The sequence below is a fragment of the Hyperoodon ampullatus genome, assembly GCF_949752795.1.
Source record: "Hyperoodon ampullatus genome assembly, chromosome: 17".
In the NCBI taxonomy this organism is placed as follows: domain Eukaryota; kingdom Metazoa; phylum Chordata; class Mammalia; order Artiodactyla; family Ziphiidae; genus Hyperoodon; species Hyperoodon ampullatus.
Genome location: NC_136930.1, coordinates 37162770 through 37187047, shown reverse-complemented (window position 1 = coordinate 37187047; position 24278 = coordinate 37162770). Strand labels below are relative to the sequence as shown.

The 24278-nt window shown below is 35.4% G+C and overlaps 1 protein-coding gene and 1 pseudogene across 2 annotated transcripts in view; one reads left to right on the top strand and one right to left on the bottom strand.

The window, feature by feature from the left end:
- Positions 1-1814: 1814 nt before the first annotated feature.
- The window catches only part of TMEM67 (transmembrane protein 67), a gene marked incomplete at both ends in the record, with an annotated part of 42827 nt that continues 20363 nt past the window's right edge, over positions 1815-24278 (bottom strand). The window contains 14 exons of the mRNA XM_079722258.1: positions 1815-1895; positions 2826-2968; positions 6177-6279; positions 6839-6943; positions 7050-7166; positions 10842-10958; positions 11448-11528; positions 15947-16087; positions 17637-17776; positions 17871-17970; positions 19476-19562; positions 19818-19916; positions 21709-21807; positions 23312-23368. Coding sequence (XP_079578384.1) covers positions 1815-1895; positions 2826-2968; positions 6177-6279; positions 6839-6943; positions 7050-7166; positions 10842-10958; positions 11448-11528; positions 15947-16087; positions 17637-17776; positions 17871-17970; positions 19476-19562; positions 19818-19916; positions 21709-21807; positions 23312-23368 — 1470 coding nt within the window. The remainder of the gene's footprint in view (positions 1896-2825; positions 2969-6176; positions 6280-6838; positions 6944-7049; positions 7167-10841; positions 10959-11447; positions 11529-15946; positions 16088-17636; positions 17777-17870; positions 17971-19475; positions 19563-19817; positions 19917-21708; positions 21808-23311; positions 23369-24278) is intronic.
- Positions 12976-13288, top strand: LOC307065729 (signal peptidase complex subunit 1-like; annotated as a pseudogene). Its single transcript has one exon. The product of its transcript is annotated as a signal peptidase complex subunit 1-like (transcript).

The window sequence follows — 24278 nt, the reverse complement described above, 5'->3', positions numbered from 1 at the left end:
GAGATTTATGAAATGTTTCTATGTAATCAGTAAAATTAAGGATATAATATACAAAGTACAGTGGGTTGGTTTTACAGAAATAGACAAAAGATTATGGGTCTAGTAGAAAATTAAGCACATGATCACAAAGTTTAAATCGTGGCAATATGAACACAAGAGTCAATAGTGTATGAAAACCTGTACATCCTTTTATGTATCTAACCAAAATAAAAATAATATTGTACAAAACTACTTTAAAATGATTTTAAATGTCTTTTCTCTGTCTTAATTTATCAGCAGGTGAGCCAACCGATCATATTTTTTGAAATTTCCACTTAGATACATTCACATGAATATTAACTTCTTTTATGTAGAATGAGAGTCGTATTTCTTTCATAAGCTTCTGAGTAGGTGGCTTTAAAAATCCATGCTGGTACATTTACTTATCTCTGAGGCTTTTAGAAAGGCATTTCTGTACTGTGACCCTTAAGAAACCAGAGTTTCAAATCCTCAACTTATTAGCCTCCCCTCTTCTCAGTCATCCTCAAGATTCAGAGAATGTAAAGGATTCAGCTTTAGCAATGGCTGGGGACACCCGCCCCAATACTGTTGTATTCCTAAATGCTATTTCATAAAATACATGTTAATAAAACAGGAAAGAGAAACACCAAATGTTTTATTCTACATTTTCAATTCAGTAATATAAACAATATTTACATAGCATTACATTTAAGTATTTACACAGCATTAACATAGAAGGGAGTAAGAAATGTTGCTTTGGAGGTTAATGACCATTATACTTGAAATAAGGTGACTTTCAAGTTCATGATACACAATGAAAAGGATTATTAAAGAGCATATTGAAGAAAAATAATATCATGGAAAACTATTAGCTACATGGCTCAGGATTTACATTAATTATATTTTGGCTCCTCATATTTTTTTTCTTATTTAAAAAAAATACTAGCCTACTAACTTATGAAGCCTAAGTTTATTTTCAATAAATCACCTTGTTAACATAACTTACAGTTTGTTATTTACAATCTTTAAACATAATTGAAGAGCAAAGCTTTGGGAGTGCTCTTAAAATGTTATGTATAAATGTATAAAAAACTATATTGAGGAAAATGTCACATATTACAGCTCAATAATGTAAATGATATTAGAAATATAAACATACTTCATGGAAAGAGTATGTTGACCTAATAATACAGGTATACAAAGGAATGACTACGTACCATTTCACGAGGTGCCTATTAATCCAATAGTGAATCAGTCCACTGCCAAACAGGGTGAACAATTAAAATGAGGCAAATTGATTCAGCCCATATACAATTTCAAATTTCTAAGTAAACGTGAAAATATATTCAACATTTATTTAACCATAAAATATGTAAAACAAAATACTGAATTGAAAACTAGGCTTGAACTTGGAATCAAAATTCTTTTTCAATGTGAGAAAATATAGACAAATCTAGTTCATAAAATAATCTACAGAGACAAATGATGGGGACTGTTTTGAATATCATTAAAAAAATGTTATGCTGAAAGCAATATTTAGATTTTTTTGGTCCCATTGTCAGAGCTATCTAGTCTATGAGCTGGTGAATTAAATGCCATGCATAATAGGAAAATAATATCTTCCATTGTATCACACTACATGTTCACAAAGCAAGTTATGTATCTACAAGTTATAAAAATAAATCTTTCTGTAGATTAAAAAACAAATAAAAATAGAATAATGTGTATTACAAGTTTTAAAAAATATGGCAAACTAACCTGATAATCATGACTGTTTTTGCCATGATTATAATTGTCTTTATCTATTCAATAAATTAAATCAGAAATCTTTGATCCACCAGTGTTTTGGATGCCAAATTCTTCTGTCCTACTGTGTTACGAATAAATCTAAAAATCTGAAAAAGAGAAGGAAATATATATATATAAAGGAAATTAATTGTGCACATCAATTAAAATATCTAAATTAAACTAGCTAATTCTCTCAACTATTTATTTTCATGTATCAGACATCTGAATTCCATGGCGATACACAAAATTATTTCAAGCCTATTATCATCTTTCATAATACTGAAGCAGTGTGCATCCCAATTCAGAATATATTTTTATAAATTAATAATACAAATCCCCTTATGTTCACAGGAATATACTTTTAAATATTTGGCAAGACAAGTTTCCTCTAGCTCTAAAAGCTATGGAAACATCAAAAGAACTGTTAGGAACAGAATTTGTTCATAATTCTAGATCTCTATCAAAAACTAATACATTATATCTTATTAACTCATATACTTTGACATAGTGGGGAATATTTGGGTGATATGAATACTAACATTTCTAGAACAAATTTGGTTTTTCTTGAAGTCTCAATTTCAGGCTCCACACCCATCCACGCAATTGTTTTCTAATCCAAGCAGATAGGGGATGTGTGAGAGTTACAAGTTAAAGTGGCTGAGCCTCGAGCTACATCTCAGAGCTTGCCTTTTTGTTATAGTAACATCTGGTGCAGAGGGTGAATGGGACTCTAATTACTGCTCACTGCTGGCATGTAGGAGAGATGGGTAATTTAAATGTCTTCCTATTAGGTTCCTTTCACGTTTGCTCAAGCAACTTATGCCTTCCCCGAGACCTCAGTACTTCATTGACCCGGAAGGAAAGTGTAGAATGAACCTCGTTGAAATGTTTTTCCTTTTTTTGGCAGGGCTAATCATATTCTAAATCTTTATAAATTCCTAGTGAGAGTATACATTGTTACTCTCTGCTATAAAAATAAATATCTACTTCTAACATATGTCGTTTAAATGAAACCCAGAAAAAATTCTTAAATTTACCTCTTGCTGTAGGTACGTAAGGAAGGATGCTAAAATAAAATTTTGGCAAGCCAAATCCACAACACAGAAGAACATCAGATCATAAATAAGAAGAGTGGCTTCATTTCCATAATACAGAACACTGCTGAAAGAATAACTTTCATCTATCAAAAAAAAAGCAATTTATAAGACATAAATTAGAAATTTAAAAATAGAATAAACCTGTGATAAATTTCTGGTGATAAAACTTGGATATTTAAAAACAACTAGTTACTATAATACTTCGTGGCTATTGTATGTCAATTATACCTGAATTTAAAAAAAGAAAAAAATACTTTATGGTTTACAAAAAATAAACAAAGGGTATTAAAATTTGCTAATCTAAAAGGTTAATCAAAGAACTCTGCTCATAAAAAGCAGTTTTATCATTTGCACCAAGGGTTGTAATCGCTAGTAGTTTAAGTATACAGTCAATATCTTTCAATGATCAGGTAATGAATATCCCTTCTCTATTTGTTTCTATAACTAAAGGTTAAAGAATCTTAGAAAGATTCTCTAAGATAAAGTTTAAAAAGCAAAACACACTTTTCTGTACAGCAGAGAATTAACACAGCATTGTATATCAACTATACTTCAATTAAAATAAATAAATAAAAAAAAAGCAAAACAAAACCAGCAAGGACTAGAATAGTGTGCTATAATTTATGTCTCAAGTAGTCCCCTAAGGTTCTTCTCTGGGACTTCTTCTCTTCTCACTCCCCAAGTAGGGGTTCATCCTTTTCGGGATGTGAACACCCTTTTAAGATTCTGATGAAAGCTACAGACCCTTTCACGAGAGGAAGTGGGGGAAGTACACATATACGAATCTTGCACACAATTTCAGGGAGGTACAGAGAATCACTTCAGTGATTCAGCTGCCCATGGATACCCAGTTAGGACCTCTTGTTTTATACAAGAGGACATCTGGCTTGCTGCTAACATTCTTTTTTGATCAGGGAGTTAGTTATAGGAATATATTCAGTTTGTGAAAATTCACTGGCCATTAAGCTATATCCTTACAAGATATGCACTTCTGTACATATAGTTGTATACATATTTAAAAAAAATAAACAAGCCAGCAATATACACTCTTCGTGGGTGACCTTTCACTGCCATTGCTCCAGCAATGACCTCATTTGTTGAGACTCCCCAGCTTACTGTGTGCCTTTACTTTCTCCTAAGATCTGGTCCCCCAGTTCCTTACATTTAATGGCTTACTGGACATCTCTTCCTAGATGTCCCAAAGGTACCTCAAGACACAACATATTCAAAACCAAATGCATCCCCTTTCCTTCAAAACCTGGTCCTCCATCTGCACTCCCTGTCTCAGAGAAGGGTGGCACCACCACCAACCACCTAGTCACACAAGCTGGAAATCCGGATGATTTATGACTACTCTTTCTCTCCTACGTTCTCTTCCTTAACGTCTCTGGCAATCTTTTCTTCTTCTTTATCCTCATCACTACTGCCTTAGCTCATATTCTCCTAATTTCCCAGTAGAGATGAAGAAGTTGTTGATGATGATTGTACTATTATTATTAGAAAAGGTAACATCATTTTTCTGAGTGCCTACCCATACCAGGTTCTTTACACAATGATTACACATGCGTAAATGCAACAACCTTTAGAAGGTTATACTTAATTTTATAGAGAGGGCATTAAAGTTCAGAAGGGGTAAACAACTTTCTCAAGTGCACAAAACTAGTCAGATTTTGAACCCAAGACCAGAAAACTTTATTGTGAAAGCTATATTCTTAATGACTAAGTTATAATGACTAAGCTATATTCTTTATTATGAAAGCTATATTCTTAATGACTAAGTTATATTGTTATAGTCTTACATCTGTTTAACTCAACCTATTCACTACTGCCAGAATAATTCTTCCAATTTATAAATCAGATATGCTGAAGGCTTTCTGATGACATCCATTAGCAGTGGTTTCCAAATTGTATTGATCATGTATCCTTATCAGAATAAAATGCTGAGCATGCATCCCATAATAGGCGTAGTTTATTAATTACTACTACATATAATTTTTCCAAAATATAAATTAAGAATGATGGAATTGCAAATATACAAATAGACTTTTTAATATTTTCTTCTCACACCTCCATGGATCAACCTGCACGCACCTTGTAGGACAAAATTTTTTTTTTAAATGTTTTTGGAAACAAGTGCTCTATAGGATAAAGCAAAACTCCTTAGGGTGTCAGACAAGGCCTTTGGGATTCAGTCTCTTCCCTCTTTATTGTTCATGCACTCTCTCTCACTGACCCACTTCATTCGAGGCTTCAATCATAAAGTTACTAAGTGTATAATGCCCTTTCCCCCTTCTGTACAAACGTCTTCACCTCTCTTACCTGGACCCTCCTGTATGACAACACCACCTTATTTTTTAAGACCCAGTTCAAACTTCACCATGTTGCCTCTCTGGCTTCACCCTGTATCTAGTTAGATTTTCTACCTTCCTTTCTGCACCCAGTGCAGCCTGTATCTGCACAGACTTCTATCCCAGCATCACTCCACTCACCCATCACATGCCTACTTTCCACAGTCTACTAAACAAGATGCCCAAGGGAGGGACCATTAGTCTGTGTATCCCAGGACTGACACAATATGTGACACTCAATAACACAAGGGTAAGTGATATCTAGGCCAGGACACTGGTTATACCATTTCCATTCTTCCCAAGCCACACAAGAGGTTATCAGTCACATTGACAGTGACATATATACTTCCTTTTTAATGATAAAAAACCATGTTTAATCACTATTCCTGTCACACAGATGTGTACAATTTTTAAGAAGTTGGATAAAATGAAAAATTAAATGTTAAAGATAAATCATGAACATTATTCTTCTTTAAGTGTTTCATAAGTGTGCCACTGAATGAACAGTCCAATAAAATCTGAACTTTATGTATTTGTTTTACTATCTCTTCCATGTCTACCACTGATTTTGTTTTGTTTTGTTTTGGCCGTGCCGTGTGGCATGTGGGATCTTAGTTCCTTGAACCAGGGATTGAACCCGTGCCCCCTGCATTGGGAAGTGTGGAGCCTTAACCACTGGACCACCAGGGAAGTCTTGTTTGATTTTGAAATTCAGCTTTTTTTAACTTTCTTGTAGAATAATTATCTTTTATATATTTGTTTCTTGCTATTGATACATGACATAATAAAATGGGACACAGAAAACTACTATAATTCCTTGAAGTTAACTAAGTTCATTATGTTTCCTATATAAAAGTATAAAATCAAAAAACAGGAACTACAAGAATGTTTTTTCAAACTTGGAAAATAATAATCAAGTTCAGCAAAGGCATTTGAAGGATACCATTGTAAAAGATGCTTTTTTCCATTGGTTCCATGAATTCCATTCCAAGAATTCTTTCAAGAAGCAATTTATCTTTTATAAAGTAGTCCATTTCCTTATGAACCTAATATAAAAAATGAGAGTCATTTCAAAAATAGCAGTGAAATGAATGCTTCCCAATTTTTGTAAAATCAGAAGGAGAGAAAAAGAAAAATGAATAGAACACAAAGAAAATCTGTTCTTCAAAGACAATTTACTACGCTGGACTTTATAACAAAGTACTCTTTAGGAATGTTTTAAATTTTAAATGCTATTAGTAGTACTTAGGACTAGATATACTGAAAATCAATTTACAACAAGCTTTTTAGGAATACAATCATAGCATATTTCTACAATAAATAATTGATAATATTTGTTAAGTAACAAAATTCCAGTACAGACATATTTTAAGGTAATAATCATGCTAATAGACAGGTAAAAATCTTTTCCTTTTACATAACTTAACTCCATCCCTAAGCCACAGTATTAGTTTTTACAGCGAAAACAAACAAACAAACAAACAAACAAAAAACCCCACAAGGCATAAGTCCATTGACTTGGTTGACTGAAGAAATAATTGACACCCCTTGTTAACTTTTTTAAAATTGCATTTTGATTCTAGCTTAAAAATAAATGATACATACATGATCGATGAAAGAGCCAAGAAATTTATTCATAGTATGATATGCTTTTATACTCTGCTCAAAAGTACTTCCTGATGAACTCAATAGTCTAGCAGGGCCATTTTTCTAATGTGAAAAAGAGACAAGGATAAATGCAACATGCCTTACATCCTTGGTATCTAAATAACATGAAATACTGACAAAATATATGTGAATTGTACTTCATACAAACCCTTGTTAGTGTCTCATGAATTCTGTCATACTGTTGTCTCATTTGGCTAGAAATAGCAATTTGAAAAGTTTGACCATCTGTATTGGGTATCAAACCTCTTTGGCTACACAAATTTTCCTGAAAAGTTAAAAAATTTACATTAAGATCAAGATTATGAAAATTTTGCCTATCTTAAAAAGAAAATACAATATTTAACAAGATTTGGAAGCCAACTGAAATTGTACTGAACTATTATATTTGAGACAATGAGATTCTAACAGTAATCAAGGTTCCCCCTCCCCTCTAGGTTTTACTAATTTCTATTTCGTCATACTTCCTTGCAGGTGCTATATCATCTCCTTTACTCTGCCCTACTTAAAAAAAAATCTCATACTAAGTTCACTGTATATTGATATTCTTAGCTTTTTTATAATTAATTTATTGCTCTTTAATAAATGACAAAGTCTAGTCTTAGAATTAACTACTTTTATAAATGGTCTTTCCTTAATTAATTCCAATAAAAACGGTAGTGATATATGACCCAATGGTTAATGTTATAGACCAGATATCTATTTCAAGTCTCTTTGACACAACTTGAATCCTGAGAACCACATGCCTGTAACAGTTTGCCCTACCCCTGACCTAGCCAATTCTCATAGATGCTTTAGGGTTCAGCATAAGTATTCTTGCCTCCATTCTCGATTTCATTTGCCTACTCTGGAGCTTAACATTCTCCTCCTTTATCTAAACCTAAGCTGGAAACATAATGTAACACTTGGCTTTCTACTGACTTAAAGGTAGTCTATGTGTAGTGAATTTCTCTATTTTTAAAAAAAAAATTTTTTTTCCTGATTAAAAAAGCACATGCTGCTACAGATAATTTATAAAATATGGAGAAATACAAAAAAATTTAAAAAATCACCTATAATCTGAACACCAAGAGATACAGGTATTTTAAGGTATTTCATTTCCAGTGGTTGTCTAGGCATATACATATAGATGGCATAAAATTGGGATCGTACTGATTTCTTTTTCACTTAACATTATATCCTCAGCAACTCCCCATGTTATTAAATGTTCTATAAAACATGATTTTTTAATGTTTACCTAGGGTTTCACTGTATAGGCAAACCAATTTACTTAATATTCTCCCATTTTTACATATTTTTTGCCCTTATAAATAAGCCCTGTGATGAAGATCCTGAAACTAAGTAGTTATTCACATTGCTAATTATTTTCTTGAGTTAGATTAATAGAATCAGTAAGTCAAAGATAATGAACTCTTTATTTTTTTATTTTTGGCTGCATCAGGTCTTAGTTGCGGCATGCCGGCTCTTCCTTGTGGTGGGTGGGCTTCTCTCCAGTTGTGGCGTGTGGGCTTCTCTCTAGTTGTGGCATGCATGTTTTTCCTCTCTGTCGCTGTGGTGTGTGGGTTCCAGAGCACATGAGCTCTGTAGTTTGCAGTATGTGGGCTCTAGTTGAGGCACGCGAGCTCAGTAGTTGTGGCACGTGGGCCCAGCTGTCCCGCGGCATGTGGGATCCTAGTTCCCCGACCAGGGATTGAACCCACGTCCCCTGCACTGTAAGGCAGATTCTGTACCACTGGACCACCAGGGAAGTCCCAAAGATAATGAATTCTTAAAAAGCTCTTGCCAAATGCTTTCCAGCAGGTGTGTAAAAATGTATTCTGAGACCAGTGCCCATTTCACCCTGTCCTTTTTTTTTTTTTTTTTTTTTTGTGGTACGCAGGCCTCTCACTGTTGTGGCCTCTCCCGTTGCGGAACACAGGCTCCAGACGCGCAGGCTCAGCGGCCATGGCTCACGGGCCCAGCAGCTCCGCGGCATGTGGGATCTTCCTGGACCGGGGCACGAACCCGCGTCCCCTGCATCGGCAGGCGGACTCTTAACCACTGCGCCACCAGGGAAGCCCTCACCCTGTCCTTGATGCTACTAACTATTAGCTTTTTTAAAAAAAGTTCGGTAATTGGAAGAAAGTAAAAATGTTACTTTTACATTCATTTCTTTTATGATTTATGAGTTGAATATTTTTTAGAGGTTTATTAGTCTCTTCTGTTTATTTACATATTTAAAAAAATCTTTTTGTCATTTTTCCATGGGAGTTTTTTGTTTTGTTTTTGTTTTTTGGTCGTGCTCTGCAGCATGCAGGATCTCAGTTCCCCAACCAGGGATTGAACCTGTGTCCCCTGCAGTGGAAGCGTGGAGTCTTAACCACTGGACCACCAGGGAAGTCCCTCCATTGAGGTTTTAACTTAGTTTGCTTACAGATTTATATGACTTTCAATAGTTATCAATATGTTTGTCATATTTACTATGAGAATTTTACCCCATGTCTTTTATTAATATAATTATTGTCTACACAAATGTTCTACATTAATAAAGTAAAATCAAAAAATGTTACTTTTTTGATGCTTTCTGTATTTTATGCTTAGATTGTCATCTCCCAATCTGAAATAGTCTTTTCTAGGTTTTCATAGTTTCATTTTTAAATTTAACCTTTCAGTCCAGGTATAATTTCTAATAGTTAACCAACTGATTCAGTTCAATGTATTAAACAAATTGTTCTCTGAGATGTTGTTATCATCTATTAAGTTCTTGCAAGTCACAGGTATAGTACCTTAATCAATAAATCCTCTTGGTTTTTCCTCTTAAGTATATATTTTTCTTTTTAAATTTCCTTATGGAAGTTTTCTAATATACATAGTAGAGAGAACAGTAAACCATCCATCACCCAACTTCAACAATTACTAACGTTTTACCAATTTTCATCTATCCTCCCAACTTTTTTCTTTTAAAGCAAACCCCAGATACCATGTTATTTCATCTGCAAATACTTCTGTATGTATCTGTATCTGTATGTACCAAATGTATCTGTATGTACCAATAAGACCTTGAAAAAAAATGCCATTTTCATACCTAATAAAATTAATCTTTCCTTAATATAATTTAATATTTAGTCTATTAAATCTCCAAGATTTTTCCCAAAGATTTTTTTATGCTGGTTTTTTGAATCAGGATCCAATCAAAGTCTACACATTCTATTTGTTTTTTTTTTTTTTTCTTAAATTTCTCTTATATCTAACAGTCTTCTTCCACCAGGACCACCACCACTTCTCCCTTTCTCTTCATGCCTTTGATTTGTTGGAGACACTGGGTCGTTTGTCCTGTGAGACATCCTAACATTTTGCATCTGGCTAATTGCTTCCTGTGCTATTATTTTGTCTCTATCCCCTCTATTTCCTGTAAACTGGTGGTTAGATCTAGAGGCTTGATTACATTCAGGTTCAATTTTCTTAGGCAAGAATATTTCATTGGTGACATTATGTACTTCCCTACTGCATCATAACAGGAAGTGCATAATGTCAATTTTCCTAATTTTTACTTGTAGTAAGGTTGAGCCAGTGTGTTCAAATTATATCAACCTGATTCCTCATTATAAAGTTCCCTGTCATCCTTCACTTAATTTTTAGCATCCATTGATGATTGTAACCTATAGGCATTAATCCATTAGTCATTGCAAAATGGTGATTTTCTAACTTAGAATTCCTTTTACTTTCTTCCAACAGGAAGATCTTTCCCTCATGAATTATTTGGTTACTTTGAAATACAGTCCATAAAAAAACTATAGGATGGAATTTGATTCATTCCCTTTCAGTGTTCAGGGTAATGAGTTGGTATCCCAGCAACTTTCAAAAGTAATCAATGAGGATTTTTTAAAAAGATTACTACAAATCCCAGATTAAGAGAACCCATCTCTCAACTTAAAAAACAAAAAGATATAAAATACATTCATACCGCTTCTCTTTTAAGATTCATATTCATCTCTTCCATATTAGTATCAGCATGCCCATGTACTGATCTACCATGAATGTAATAACCAAAACATCTGTGGGATAACAGAAACACTGATATCTATCAAAAGAGAGGAAGAAGCAGTTAGCAACTCATCTGCAAAACAATAAAAATTAAGTTCTTCTTAAAATTGCTTCCTTTCTCTCAAAATAATGAGGGTTGAATTCTTGGAAAACATATAAAGAGAATAATAAGATAATAAAGGATAATGAGGTTATTTTAAAAAGTAGATGCAAAAGAGACTGGAGACACTCCCAAGAAAGGAAGAAACAGGGTTGATATATGAAAACTTTTCAGGGACTTCAGGCTGACTCAACTGTTTGGTGGCATAAGCAATTCATAATTAAGAAACTGCAAATAAAGAAGGAAAAATTAAGACAGTAAATATTAACTTGTAGCTTGTTATAACCATCTCTGGAATTAACCACCAGTGGAAATCAGACTAAAAATACAATCATAGCACATCACTTATAAAGCCTCTCTTAGTGTACTCATGACCTTTAAAAAGGGAGAAATAACAGTTGCAAGATAAAGTCAGAAAGTACTTACATTGCTCATACAGCACAAATCAACAAACTGTCCAATTTTATCTTCTACAAATCTCTCATAAAAGACAGCAAAGAACACAATCTGAAACATTAAGCCAAGTTCATGTTTATTAGATTTCAGGATTTAATTTTCTTTTATAGCCACAGTATAGTGTCATAAGAAAAAAGAAGTGCCAACCAAGAACATAGTGGCCAATAACAATTCCTGTGGGATAAAATCCTACTTATCATTTCTGATTCTTCTGTCAAAGGAAGAGTGCTTTGCGATTGTGTTAAGATTCACTGAGGGAGCTTATTTTGAATTTAAAAAACTTTTCTGTGTCATTAAAATAAGATAGGACAAACACAGGGGGAGGAAGTAAGGGGCTTTAAAAGCTTTAGGATAAACCGATGCATTAATGGGCAGATTTAGGTATGGTTCTAAATTCAAAAAGCCACTAGAAAAATTGCCGTTTTTCAAATTAATCTTCTCTGATAGAGTAGCACATAAAAAACATATGTCAAGTATTCTGTTTCAACTACAGATAATGTGTTAAACATTCAAATGGAATGGTTTCAAGTGTTTTCTTAGATAGATTTAATAACAGTACTACAAAGGGAAGTTTTATAAATCACAAGAGAAAAGTTTATATTGTAGGCCTTCTTAGATACACTTCAGAGAAGGATAACATTTCCTAACCACCCAATTCAAAGCTGTCGCCTGCTGTCGAATTCCTAACCTCCACTGCCCTTACCTCCCCCTCTACTCACTATCTCATCTCCCTGCTGATGCCCTTCACAGCACTTGTCACAACGGTGACTTGTTCTTGTTACTGCGTATCTTTGAGCTCAGCACAGTGCCTCGCACATAAAATGTACTCAGATATGTAAATGAATATAGCAGGTGAACACTGAAAAGACTTTCCTAAATACTCTATGTACCCATTTTAAAACTCCTTTAAATGACATAAAAATAGTAACATTCAAAGTTTAAAAACTAAAAGATGCCACTTAAAAATTGAAGAAGCTGGGTTTGGGGAAATATAAGGAGTGAACAATAAAGCCTAATATTATGAGAATCAAGAAGAGTTTGTATAGACAAATTTATGGAACTGTAATAGGCTAAAGGAACTTTTATGGATATTTTAGGAATAAACGCTGATAGTTTGAGAATGTGACCATGGAGAGAAATACTTTCCTATCAAATAACAGCAAAGTGAGAAACAGAGAACGAGGTTAGACGGTAGTGCCCAAGACAGCTGGTTGCTGCCCGAACAATCCTTTCCCTTCCCCTTAGTGACAGACCCCTTCTTTGAGTGGGCACACTGCTGCCCAGCTGACAGTGCAGTGAAGTGTGGCCATGTGACCAAGTTCTGACCAAGGAGATGTCAAAGACACTTCTGAAAGGGCTCTCAAAGAGGAGAGGGTGAGTGTCCATTGCACTCCCCCGATCGGCAGGCCCACCAATCTGCACACAGGACCAGACCCCGGCCCCTATGGTCCTTGAGTTGGGGCTGCCCTTGCCCCACTGCCCGCCTCCTCATCCAGTCATGCTGGAGCATCTGAGCTCGCTGCCCACACAAATGGGTTACAAGGGCCAGAAGCTAGTTGAACAGGGGTTTCAGGGAATTCTTCTTTTCTGCAATACTTGGATTTATCTACGGGTATGTGGCTGAACAGTCTGGGTGGACTACATAGTTATGGCAGGATTTGATTTTTCATGTTTGCTGACATTTTCCTTCATGGACCATTTATCACTGACACCCCCTCAAGTGGTTCGAGACTTGTTCTGTTTGAGACTCTGGCACACAAGACAAGAAACCAGGGGAAAGAAAAATTAAGAGGCATGCTAAAAATAACTGATAGGGGTTTTCATGATTCAGCTTTACTACTTTACCTGCTTGTGTTTCATGTGAAATGAGCTGAATTGTTTTCATACCTAAAACGTGAGCTAAAAACCACCTGTGCTCAGCTATATATAAATTTTGTCCTCTGTATATTTTACTTCTCAGTTGGGTTTTGATTTATAAAACTTTTAGACTTTCTCTTAATAATCTTCCTCTGACATGCAGAACAGAAAACAACACAAGTATGCAAACTTTCTTGCAGGTCTACAAAATAAGGAAGAATAAATGCCTCATAAATGATAATACAATTTAACTATTACAGTTTCATAATTCATTATGAGTAGTTAAGCTGTTTTAATGTTTTCAGTTAAAACTCATAGTGAACAAATAAAGAGGAAAGGGTGAGGTCTTCTCCCCGGCTCACTCCTGCAACTCCATCAGCCATTATGGACCGCGAGGTGACCTTAGAGGTGAAGTCCTGAGGGGCAGAGAACAACAGGCATCTGGGCCTGACAGCAGCCACCCTGCTGGCCCTGCATTGTCGACCTCTGCTCTTCTTTCTCACGGGAGACAGAAAAGTCACTTTTATTTCAGCCACTGCTATTTGGGGTTTCTGTATTGTTATACTCAACCAATATGAAAAGCTTCAGATGGTATTCCTTTAAATTCTCTATACCCAGATAAATCTGATCTATTCACAAAAACTTATATTGGTATATGTAAAAATAAATATTTTCTTACTATTACACTGATGATAAACATCAAACCCCATAATATGGTTGACAGACAGTAACTAGACTTATCACGGTGATCATTTTGAAATGTATAGAAATATCAAATCACTATGCTGTGTTCCAGGAACTAACATAGTGTTGTAGGTTAATTATACATCAAAAACAAACAGACAAATGAACAAACTCTTAGAAGAAGAGATGAGATTTCTGGTTACCAGAGGTGGGGGCTGGAGGGGGAAGTGGGGGGAACTGGATAAGGACAGTCAAAAGGCACAAACTTCCAGCTATAAGATAAATAAGTACTAAGGATGCAATGTGCAACATGATAAATATAATTAACACTGTTTTAGGTTATACATAGAAGTTAAGAGAATAAATCCTAAGAGTTCTCATCACAAGGGAAAAATATTTTTCTTTTTATTTCTTTAATTTTGTATCTATATGAGATGATGGATGTTCACTAAACTTACTGTGACCATTTCATGATGTGTGTAAGTTAAATCATTATGCTGTACACCTTAAACTTATACAGTGTCGTATGTCAGTTATATCTCAATAAAACTGGAAGGGAAAAAAATCAAACCCCATATTCTTTTAATCGAATTTTATTTCAAATCCTAATTTCTGTTTCTCTTTCTTTTCCGATTGTCAAACTATCCCTCACTAGCTCTATCTTATAGCTTCAAGTTTGAACAAGTCTCACCAACTTAAAATAAATGCAAATTTAAAGAGTCTATTCTTAAGTTATGGAATGACACCTGGGTCCAATTCTGTAGGAATTTTGGGATTTCAATCCCAAAGATCTTTTAAAATAAGCCTTTAAGGCAAATATTTGCTCTCCAGTTTATAGGAAGTTCAACCTATTCTTTCTAGAGGTCCCACCTTCATTTGCTTACTTAAAAGTTAAAAAGATCTTAATCAAACAGAAAGACTTTTTCCACTCATGGGAGTGTCTGTTAAGCAAGAGAAAGAAATGCAGAGATCAGAGTTAAGCGCTGTAGCTGCTGCTTCTTTCTTTTCTTCCTTGCATTCTTTTTTTAAAGCTTTAAGAAGATAAGGGAAGTAAGCATAGAAAAGATCCTCTGCTAAAGCCCTGGGACCTGAGAAGATTTATTTTTAGTTTCAGCTATTTCAATAAATATTTCAAAGAAGATTTCAGAAGGGGTACTGGTTTTTGAGAGGTTTAATGATATATAAATAAATGTAAACTATAAGTTATATTTCAAAAGAAAAGATAAGATTAAGGATACCTTAGCAATTCCTATTATTATATATAAGCTAAATCCTGTGACTAGAAAGCTGCAGACTCTGAAAGACCCTTCAGAGCCCCACTATTTTTTTTTTTTTTTTTTTTTTTTTGCGGTACGCGGGCCTCTCACTGCTGTGGCCTCTCCCATTGCGGAGCACAGGCTCTGGACGCGCAGGCTCAGCGGCCATGGCTCACGGGCCCAGCCGCTCCGCGGCATGTGGGATCTTCCCAGACCGGGGCACGAACCCGTGTCTCCTGCATCGGCAGGCGGACTCTCAACCAATGCGCCACCAGGGAAGCCCCAGAGCCCCACTACTGATAAGAAATTAACTCTGAAGTCAGATTGCCTGGGTTCAAATTCCAGTTCTGCCAATTTCTAATTGCATGACTTTAGGTAAATATTTAACCTTTCTGTGCCTCAGCATCCTCAGCTATAAAATGAGGATACTAAAATAATCTATCTCTGAGGGCTACTATAAAGATTAAGTTAATTTGTGTAATGCAGTTAATTAACACAGTGCCTAGATTATCATACTATGTAAAAATTAGCTATTAGTTATTATTATTGTTGGTCTTGTCACCTTCTTTATACTATAGAAATCATATTGTGGTCAATATTTGAGGATTAGCATGTAAACAGAGTTAAAAATGTAGAGAGGCAATGTTGCTTAAAAGAACAATCTCCTGTTACCTGTATAATTCCAATGACTAGCCAAAGAGCGGTAGACACCGCATATCTCAAAATGCGGCTATAAGGAGCTATGTAGCTAGGTGGGCTTCTGGAAAGACTAGAAGATGAGTCCATTAATGCTAAGTTCTTGAATCCCACAACCTGAAATAATAAGAAAAAATAATTTAAACAAACATAAAGAAAACTCCTCTAGTCTGAAAATGAGACCCTCTTCTCTATTCCTTACCTTGAAAAACTAAAGTATTCAAGTTTGTACAAATGGTAGAAAATCTAGATAAAAATAATTATCCAGTATTTTAATTACAAAGTATTTAATACAAAATATTTAGCTAGTTCATTTGGTAATCTCTTCAATATGACTAAAGGCCAAATATAACCTTATTATCATATACACAGAAAAAGCTCAAAAATTTCTGTCAAGAGAATAAAGCTTTCTTCAGTAAACTACCAATGAACAACCAGTATTTCATGAGTTTTAACATATGCCAGGAACTATGTAAAATACCTTTTATACTTTAAAACAGTATTTTCCAAAATGTCTTTTGAGGAAGATACCATCTTTGATAAAAGGAAACCATGATCAAATAAGTTTAGTTAGTATATTATACTCACCTCCATGCCTTCCACCCTCATAGAATAAAAGCTCTGGAAAGTTTTATGGTAAAGGAATCTACATGACTTTATTGAATCCAGTGTTTTCCAAACTTACTTCATTATAATACTGTTTTCTCACATAACACCTTTTAAAGCTTTAAAAAACACTACTATAAATGAATTTTTGAGACAGTGTTCATATATCCTAGGGACACACACATTCCTCTAGGTTTAAAAAGGAAAGGAAGGAGAAAAGTGGGAAAGAAGGAAAAGGAAGGCAGACAGACATACAAGTTAATAATTCATATGTAACCTTACTTAAGAAGCTAATTCTAGAGAAAACATGCTACTCATACAGTTTCCATATTTCAGTCTCATATTCAGTACTGAATACTTCTTTAATAATTCTACCCAGACCCATGAAATAACTGTAAAGGGATCATAAGCATGTACCCATTCAGTGTGTCTTGTTAAGCTACAGCCCCAGCTCTTAAGACAGAACACAGTCCACAGTAGGTGTTCAATGATAATTTGTTAGAAAATTTCAACCTTCTGATAGTGGTTCTAATACAAGAGGGAGAATATGAATAATGGGGGGGGGGGGGTTCTTAAAATACAGATACCTGAGCTCGCCTCAGAGCTACGGAATTGAACATAATCTCAAGGGGTGAGGTAAGGCGCAGGTATTCTGAAAAAGCTTCCTATGGGGTTCTGCTACAAACCAGTGGTTTAAAAATCACTCCTTACCTACAGTAGACAAATTCAAAGAGACAGAAAGTAGAATGGTGGTTTCCAGGCACTGGGGAGAGGGGAGAAGACGGAGCTGTTGTTTAATGGGTACAGAGTTTTAGTTTTGCAAGATGAACAGAATTCTAGAGACTACTGCACAACAATGGGAATGTACTTAACAGTACTGGACTGTATACTTAAAATGATTAAGATGGTAAATTTCAGGTTATGTGTATTTTTTAATGGCTTGATTACAATATTTTAACCTTTAGAAAACTCTTCCACTGACATGAAAACTTAGCTGGAATTATATTAACATTTATGAGGTACCCATAAATTGTATACAATTACATCAAACAGTTTATACCTCCAAAAGGAAGAGGACAGTAAGTACTTGAAAGAGTGGGTTAATTTTTCTCACAGTCTGAATTTCATTCCATTCATTTGCCACAAAATATGTTCTCCATATGCTTACGGGAACGGTAGCACTCCGAACACCACCCTCACCTGGTTGGGGAGATACAATGAGTAAAAACGTTTCACCTTATTTGGTCTACAATGGTGGCAAAAGAATCTTGGTACAAATGGTTACTTTCATTACCTTCAACAGCTTTAAGAACCTTTCCTTTAGGTCGCTCCCAATCAATAAAGAATATGTCTATGGTAATCTGGGAGATGAGCTTATGCAAAAATTGCAGAGCCTGAGAATGACAAACAAAGCACCTTAAAGTATCTGCATTAAGCCTGCTTATGAAACCAACAGTGATTCTTTACGAATGTCCATCGACAGATGAATGGATAAAGAAGATGTGGTACATATATACAATGGAATACTACTCAGCCATAAAAAAGAACGAAATAATGCCATTTGCAGCAACATGGATGCAACTAGAGATTATCATACTAAGTGAAGTAAATCAGAAAGAGAAAGACAAATACCATATGATATCACTTACATGTGGAATCTAAACTATGACCCAAATGAACTTATCTACGAAAACAGAAACAGACTCACAGACATAGAGAACAGACTTGTGGTTGCCAAGGGGAGGGGGGCAGAGAGGGATGGACTGGCAGTCTGGGGTTAGTAGATGCAAACTATTATATACAGAGTGGATAAACAAGATCCTAATGTATAGCACAGGGAACTATACTCAATATCCTGTGATAAACCATAATGGAAAAGAATATAAAAAAAGACTGTCTCTATGTATATAACTGAGTCACTTTGCTGCACAGCAGAGACTGGCACAATGTTGAAACCAACTTATACTTCAAAAAAAAAAAGAAACAAACATACTGTAATCACATGAATATATAATTTTCTCAAGTTACAAAGTCGTAATACCATTAGGGGATCAACAGAAGCTCACGAAATAACGGAATCACCAAATTCACAGAATTTTTATATACATATTAATTCGACTTCCCTTTTTCTGTCTTTCTTTGCAATAGGGATATGAAAGGAGACACACTACCTCCTCCTCATACAGGGATCTTGCATTAATTGTTTCTCTTTCCCAAGGTTTCCAAAAGCATACTTTGTTTTCTAGATCATCTAACTTCTTTATAAGTAAAGGTATTTCCAACTATAATTTGCTTGTCCTAATTAAAGTTTTAGCATGCTCTCACTGTTGTTTTTTTCCCCTATTTCTGGTATTTTCATTTACAGAATATGTTTAAACTAAGGCTTCTTCCTAGCAGGTACATTATTGATCAAACAAGGGAAAAAAATCTAAGTATGGGATGATTCCTCTCTTCGTGGAGCTCACAGATCAGTGGGAACATCAGACACTTAATAATCACAACACAATTGGATGAGATCTACCACAGAAGCATGTAAAGAGCTTCACATCCATCGACAGAACAATGAAGTAGGGAGGGGGGTTGCCATGGGAGGAGGAGGAAAGCAATATGGAGGCAGAGAACAAATGCTAAGAGCTCAGCACTTTATCCAGCATGGTACCTTTTACTCTCAATTAACAGGTTAAATTAAATAATTAAAAAATATTTAAGGCAGATCTTCAGAATAAGATATCTATTATAAATAAAAGTAGACTTCCTAGTAAAACAGAATTAATTCATGCTTTCTTCCAAAATTAAACTAAGTTTTACACCAAAGATTTTGAAAGCAGTTTAATTTTAAAGACTTATAATGCTTATTAGCAGGTCTTTTAAATTCAGTAACCCGTGCTTTGAAACTTACCTTCAGAGCAAAAGCACATCCCACATAAGTAACAAAACCTTCTTCCTGAGCCGGCATTGGTAGCAAAACAGAGACAGACTTCTGTGCCTATGATAAAAATTACACTGCTAAATATGACCATACAAAGTTTTTACTAAACACAAGTTATAACCCAAAGAAAGCGTAAAAGAGGAAGGTGGTGATGCACTCAATAAACACAGCACACTCAGGGAATGGTGAGTTTAGCACTTGCCCCAATACTCTTGATCAGAAATATCCTCCACTGAAGACAGTTCCTTTATGAAGAAAGCTTACAAGTTATTCAGGTACTGGCACTTAGGTTAAATTCAGAAAATCACTTACTTTGAAGAAAATAAGCCAGTAAAGACCTGTTCCCACAGTGATGATAAAGAAAACATTGGCCAGATCACCAGCATAGTAAACCAAGAATTTCATAACTGTCTGCAATTTAAAAAGAGAATTACAGCCATTATAGACACAATCTATTTATACTATTACTTTTAATAACATGTTATTTACCCAGTTTCTCAAGCTTGAAGCCTTGTTTCATGTATACGTGGATCAGTTAGAAAGACCAACTGCAGCCACTTTCTAGACACCTTTTGGGTCCTAACCTTTTGATCCATTCCCAATAGCCTCTGTTTTATTTAACCCTTCTCATCTTTCACCATCTAAGAAATTTAGAACCGCTTCCTAATTTTCTTCGAGTCTGGAATCCTTCTCTCCAATGTATCCTCTATACTACCATCAGAGTTGGCTTTCTAAAATGTAAATTGGATTGTGTTACTCTCCTTCTTAAAAATGTACAGTGACTCCTTATTAAAATATAAATTTCTGACTCACAAGGTCCTCCACAACCTAGACAAAAATTAAATTTTTAGCCTCATCTGCCAGTTCCAACCACTTACTCAATAATTAACTACTCCACACTTTCATCTCAAATGTTTTGGGGAATGAAATGGGCATTGATTCTACAAATATTCTTCCCTTCTTCTCTCTGGCAAACTCGTGAACTCTGAGGGCAGAGACAATGTCCTCTTTGCTCATTATCACAACCCCCCCCCAGTGCCTAGTAGAGCACCTGGCACTCAGATAGTAGGCTGTCAGTGACTATTTGTGGAATGCGCAGATAACCCAGCTTAAAATTCACTTCTCTTGGAAGCCTTTCTTGACTATCCCAGACAGTAAATCAAGCCCCCCTCCTCCGATTCCTTGGCACATTGGCTCTGGAGTCAGGAAGACATCCCAGCACAAACAAGTTTACTACGTGCCTTTCTCATGTTCTTAATCAGCTAAATGGAAATACCAGCTATTACTTTGTTGCTATAAAAATTAAATGAATAGGAAACTTAAACTTAACTTCTGCCACAATTTCAGCATGTATAAAATGGGAATGATAATAATACCTAACTTCATAGAGCTATTGTGAGGACTAAATGAACTATACATGTAATGCTTAGAAAAGTGCCTGGCACATAGTAAATATTCAAAAAATGATAGATAAAAATAAAAACAAACATAAAAAAGATTAATTGAGAAGAGAAACTATAAAGTTAATAGAATAAAATATGGGTGAATACCTTTTTGATCTTGAGATAGGGGAGGCTTTCCTAAACAAGATCCTAAAAGCACATGCCATCATATGAAAACCTATTCAGATGTGACAATATTAAAATCAAGAGTTTCTGTTAAACAAAGTAACACATAGATAAAATAACACATGAATCACTCTTGGAGAATAAATTTCAACATCACAAACCAAAAGTGGATTTATATTTAGAAAATACATAAAACTCTAAATAAATAAAACATAAAAACTTGTTTAAATAAACAAGAAAAACTGAAAACTTAATTAGAAAAATGGGCAAGGCATATAAACAGGAAGTTCACAGAAGGGGAAACCCAAATGATTAATAAAGCATATGAAGAGTAATCAGAGAAATGAAAATTAAATCAAGAATAACATACTACTTACCTCACCAAATTGGCAAAAAATGGAAAGACTTGAATAACAGCAAGTATTGGTGAGGACGTGAGGAAACAAGAACAGCTCTGCTGTTGGGTGCAGACTGGCCCACGGCAACGTGGGAGGGAAATGAGCATACACCTCTCATAGTCATATACACCAGAGAAACTCAAGGCAACTTTTTACTCATTCTCTAGCTGTGTCTATTAGGAGGATATAAAATAGCCAAAAGATAAAAATATACTTAAAAAATTCCTGTGATCATACCTGTAAATCGATCATGGGACTCCCAATGCGTCTCTTCCAACCTGCTGTCTTCAAAAGAGACAATAAAACAGCTAGTCCACCCAACACACCCAAAGCAATCTAAAGGAAAAAAAAATTTTAGAATTTATGTAATTTCATAATGTAATTTCATCCATGTTCAAAGATACTGAAAGTAAGAAAGTAAGGAAGTACTCAAAAAATGGTGGTGGAAGGTGGCTAAAAGGACATAGGAGGCAAATTTAAGGAACTCCCAATGGTCAAATCTGGGACAATTTGAGCAAGAAAATAGATACTAATGAATTATTATTGCTAGAATAAATAAATATCCATGAGTCCATACTGATTTAAATAAATAATTGAATAAATAAATCAATGTGACACTACCAAACGTAAGGTAGATAGCTGGTGGGAAGCAGCCGCGTGGCGCAGGGAGGTCAGCTCGGTGCTTTGTGACCGCCTGGAGGGGTGGGATGGGGAGGGTGGGAGGGAGACGCAAGAGGGAGGGGTTGTGGGAACATATGTATATGTATGGCTGATTAAATTTGTTATAAAGCAAAATAAATAAATAAATAAATAAATAAATAAATGTGGACAAAGGGACAGTTCCTCCCTTACAGTAGAACTTGAAATCACAAATATAGAAGAAATGATGGAAATACACAATCACCATCAGACAAATGTCACAGTAACACTTCTTACTGGCAAGAATTAACAATGGGTGCTAAAATTAGAGGGCAATAGAATAATGAGGAGCAGGATATTTGCATAATCTCAAGTATCTCCTCACAAGATATAAGATACCTATTAACTATAAGTGGAAAAATACAGTGGAGAACTCTGTGGACACCATCTTAGCCATATGATCGAAGGTGACATCACTGTTAATAAGATACACTGACATCAAGTATCTTCTGATATGATGTGCTGAGAAGGGTACAACATCATTTCTGTGGCATTTGTGCTAAAACTACATTTAATCATGGGAAAATATCAGATAAACCCAACTGAGGTCCAAAATGCCAGTGTCAGTCATGAAAGACAAAGAATGACAGAGCACCTGTCACAGATCTAAAAATACACATGATGGCTAGAAGTAAGATGTGACCCTGGGGCTTCCCTGGTGGCGCAGTGCTTGCGTGTCCACCTGCCGATGCAGGGGACACGGGTTCGTGCCCCGGTCCGGGAAGATCCCACATGCCGCGGAGCGGCTGGGCCCGTGAGCCATGGCCGCTGAGCCTGCGCATCCAGAGCCTGTGCTCCGCAACGGGAGAGGCCACAACAGTGAGAGTCCTGCGTACCGCAAAAAAATTAAAAAAAAAAAAAAAAAAAAGTGACCCTGGACTGGGTCCTGAAACAGAAGAAGGATAGTGAAAAAAATCTGTAAAATCCAGAGTATTTAAATTAGTTAACAGGACTACATCAATATTAATTCTCTGATTAAGATCACTGTACTACCATCATGTAAGATGTTAACATTAGGGGAGGCTGGGTGAGGGATATATTGCAAATCTGTTTATTTTGACAACTTTCCTGTACATGTAAAAACTTTTTTTTTAATTAAAAAATATACTGTAAGTATTTTTAACAGGTTAAATAAACTCACATCTGTCTGGACATGTGCTTCTCCTTGATCCATTTCATATGTGACCGAGAAAGAAACCTGATATTTAAAAGAAAGCAAATTAGCCATACTGAAGTTATATAACACAAACCTACTTTTACTATAAAAATACATTTGTAGCTGAATTTTACCATAAATGCCATACTTTTGAACTATCAATGTTACTAGAGTTGACCCTTATTTGTATCAATACATAAATGGATACGCTTTTGGGAATTATTCATGCTACTTTAAACATCCCCTTTGAACACATGTTAAAGAAAGAGGGCTTCATTAGGAGCTAGGTTAGGTTCCATTAACCATATTTCATTTTCTGATAGGTTTCTGTAACTGAGGAGTGTGACTGATCTTATATATCAAGAATTCAGCAACTGGCTAAACAATCACAGCCTAAGATGGCAGATTAATCAAAGGGCTGAACAAGAATCTTAGGGATACCATTATATTGAGACAGTAGAAAGAAGAACCAGTAAAGGGTTAAGAGAAGCAGGAGTGTGAGAAGTAGGAGAGGGAAGATACCCAAGTCTTACAAAGGTCATGAACAGGGAGTTTCAAGAAGGAGGAGGTCACCAGTAGTGTCAAATGTTGTACAACTGGCCCTTGAACAATGCAGGGGTTAGGGACGCCAACCCCCGTGCAGTCAAAAATCCAGATAGAACTTTAGAGTTGGCCCTCTGCATCCATGGATTCAACCGACTTCGTGTAGTGCTGTGGTACATATTGAGTGAAGAAAAAAAAAAAACACCCATGTATAAGTAGACCCATGCAGTTCACACCCATGTTGTTCAAGGGTCAACTGTATAAGTGTCAAGTTAAAGAAATAAAGCCAGTGTATGTGGAATTCATTGCTGACTTCATGAAACAGGTTTTCAAAGAAGCAAATGGCAAGAGCAAAACTGCAAATGATGAAAGAGTAAATGGCTGGGAAATCAAGGAAAGACACACGATA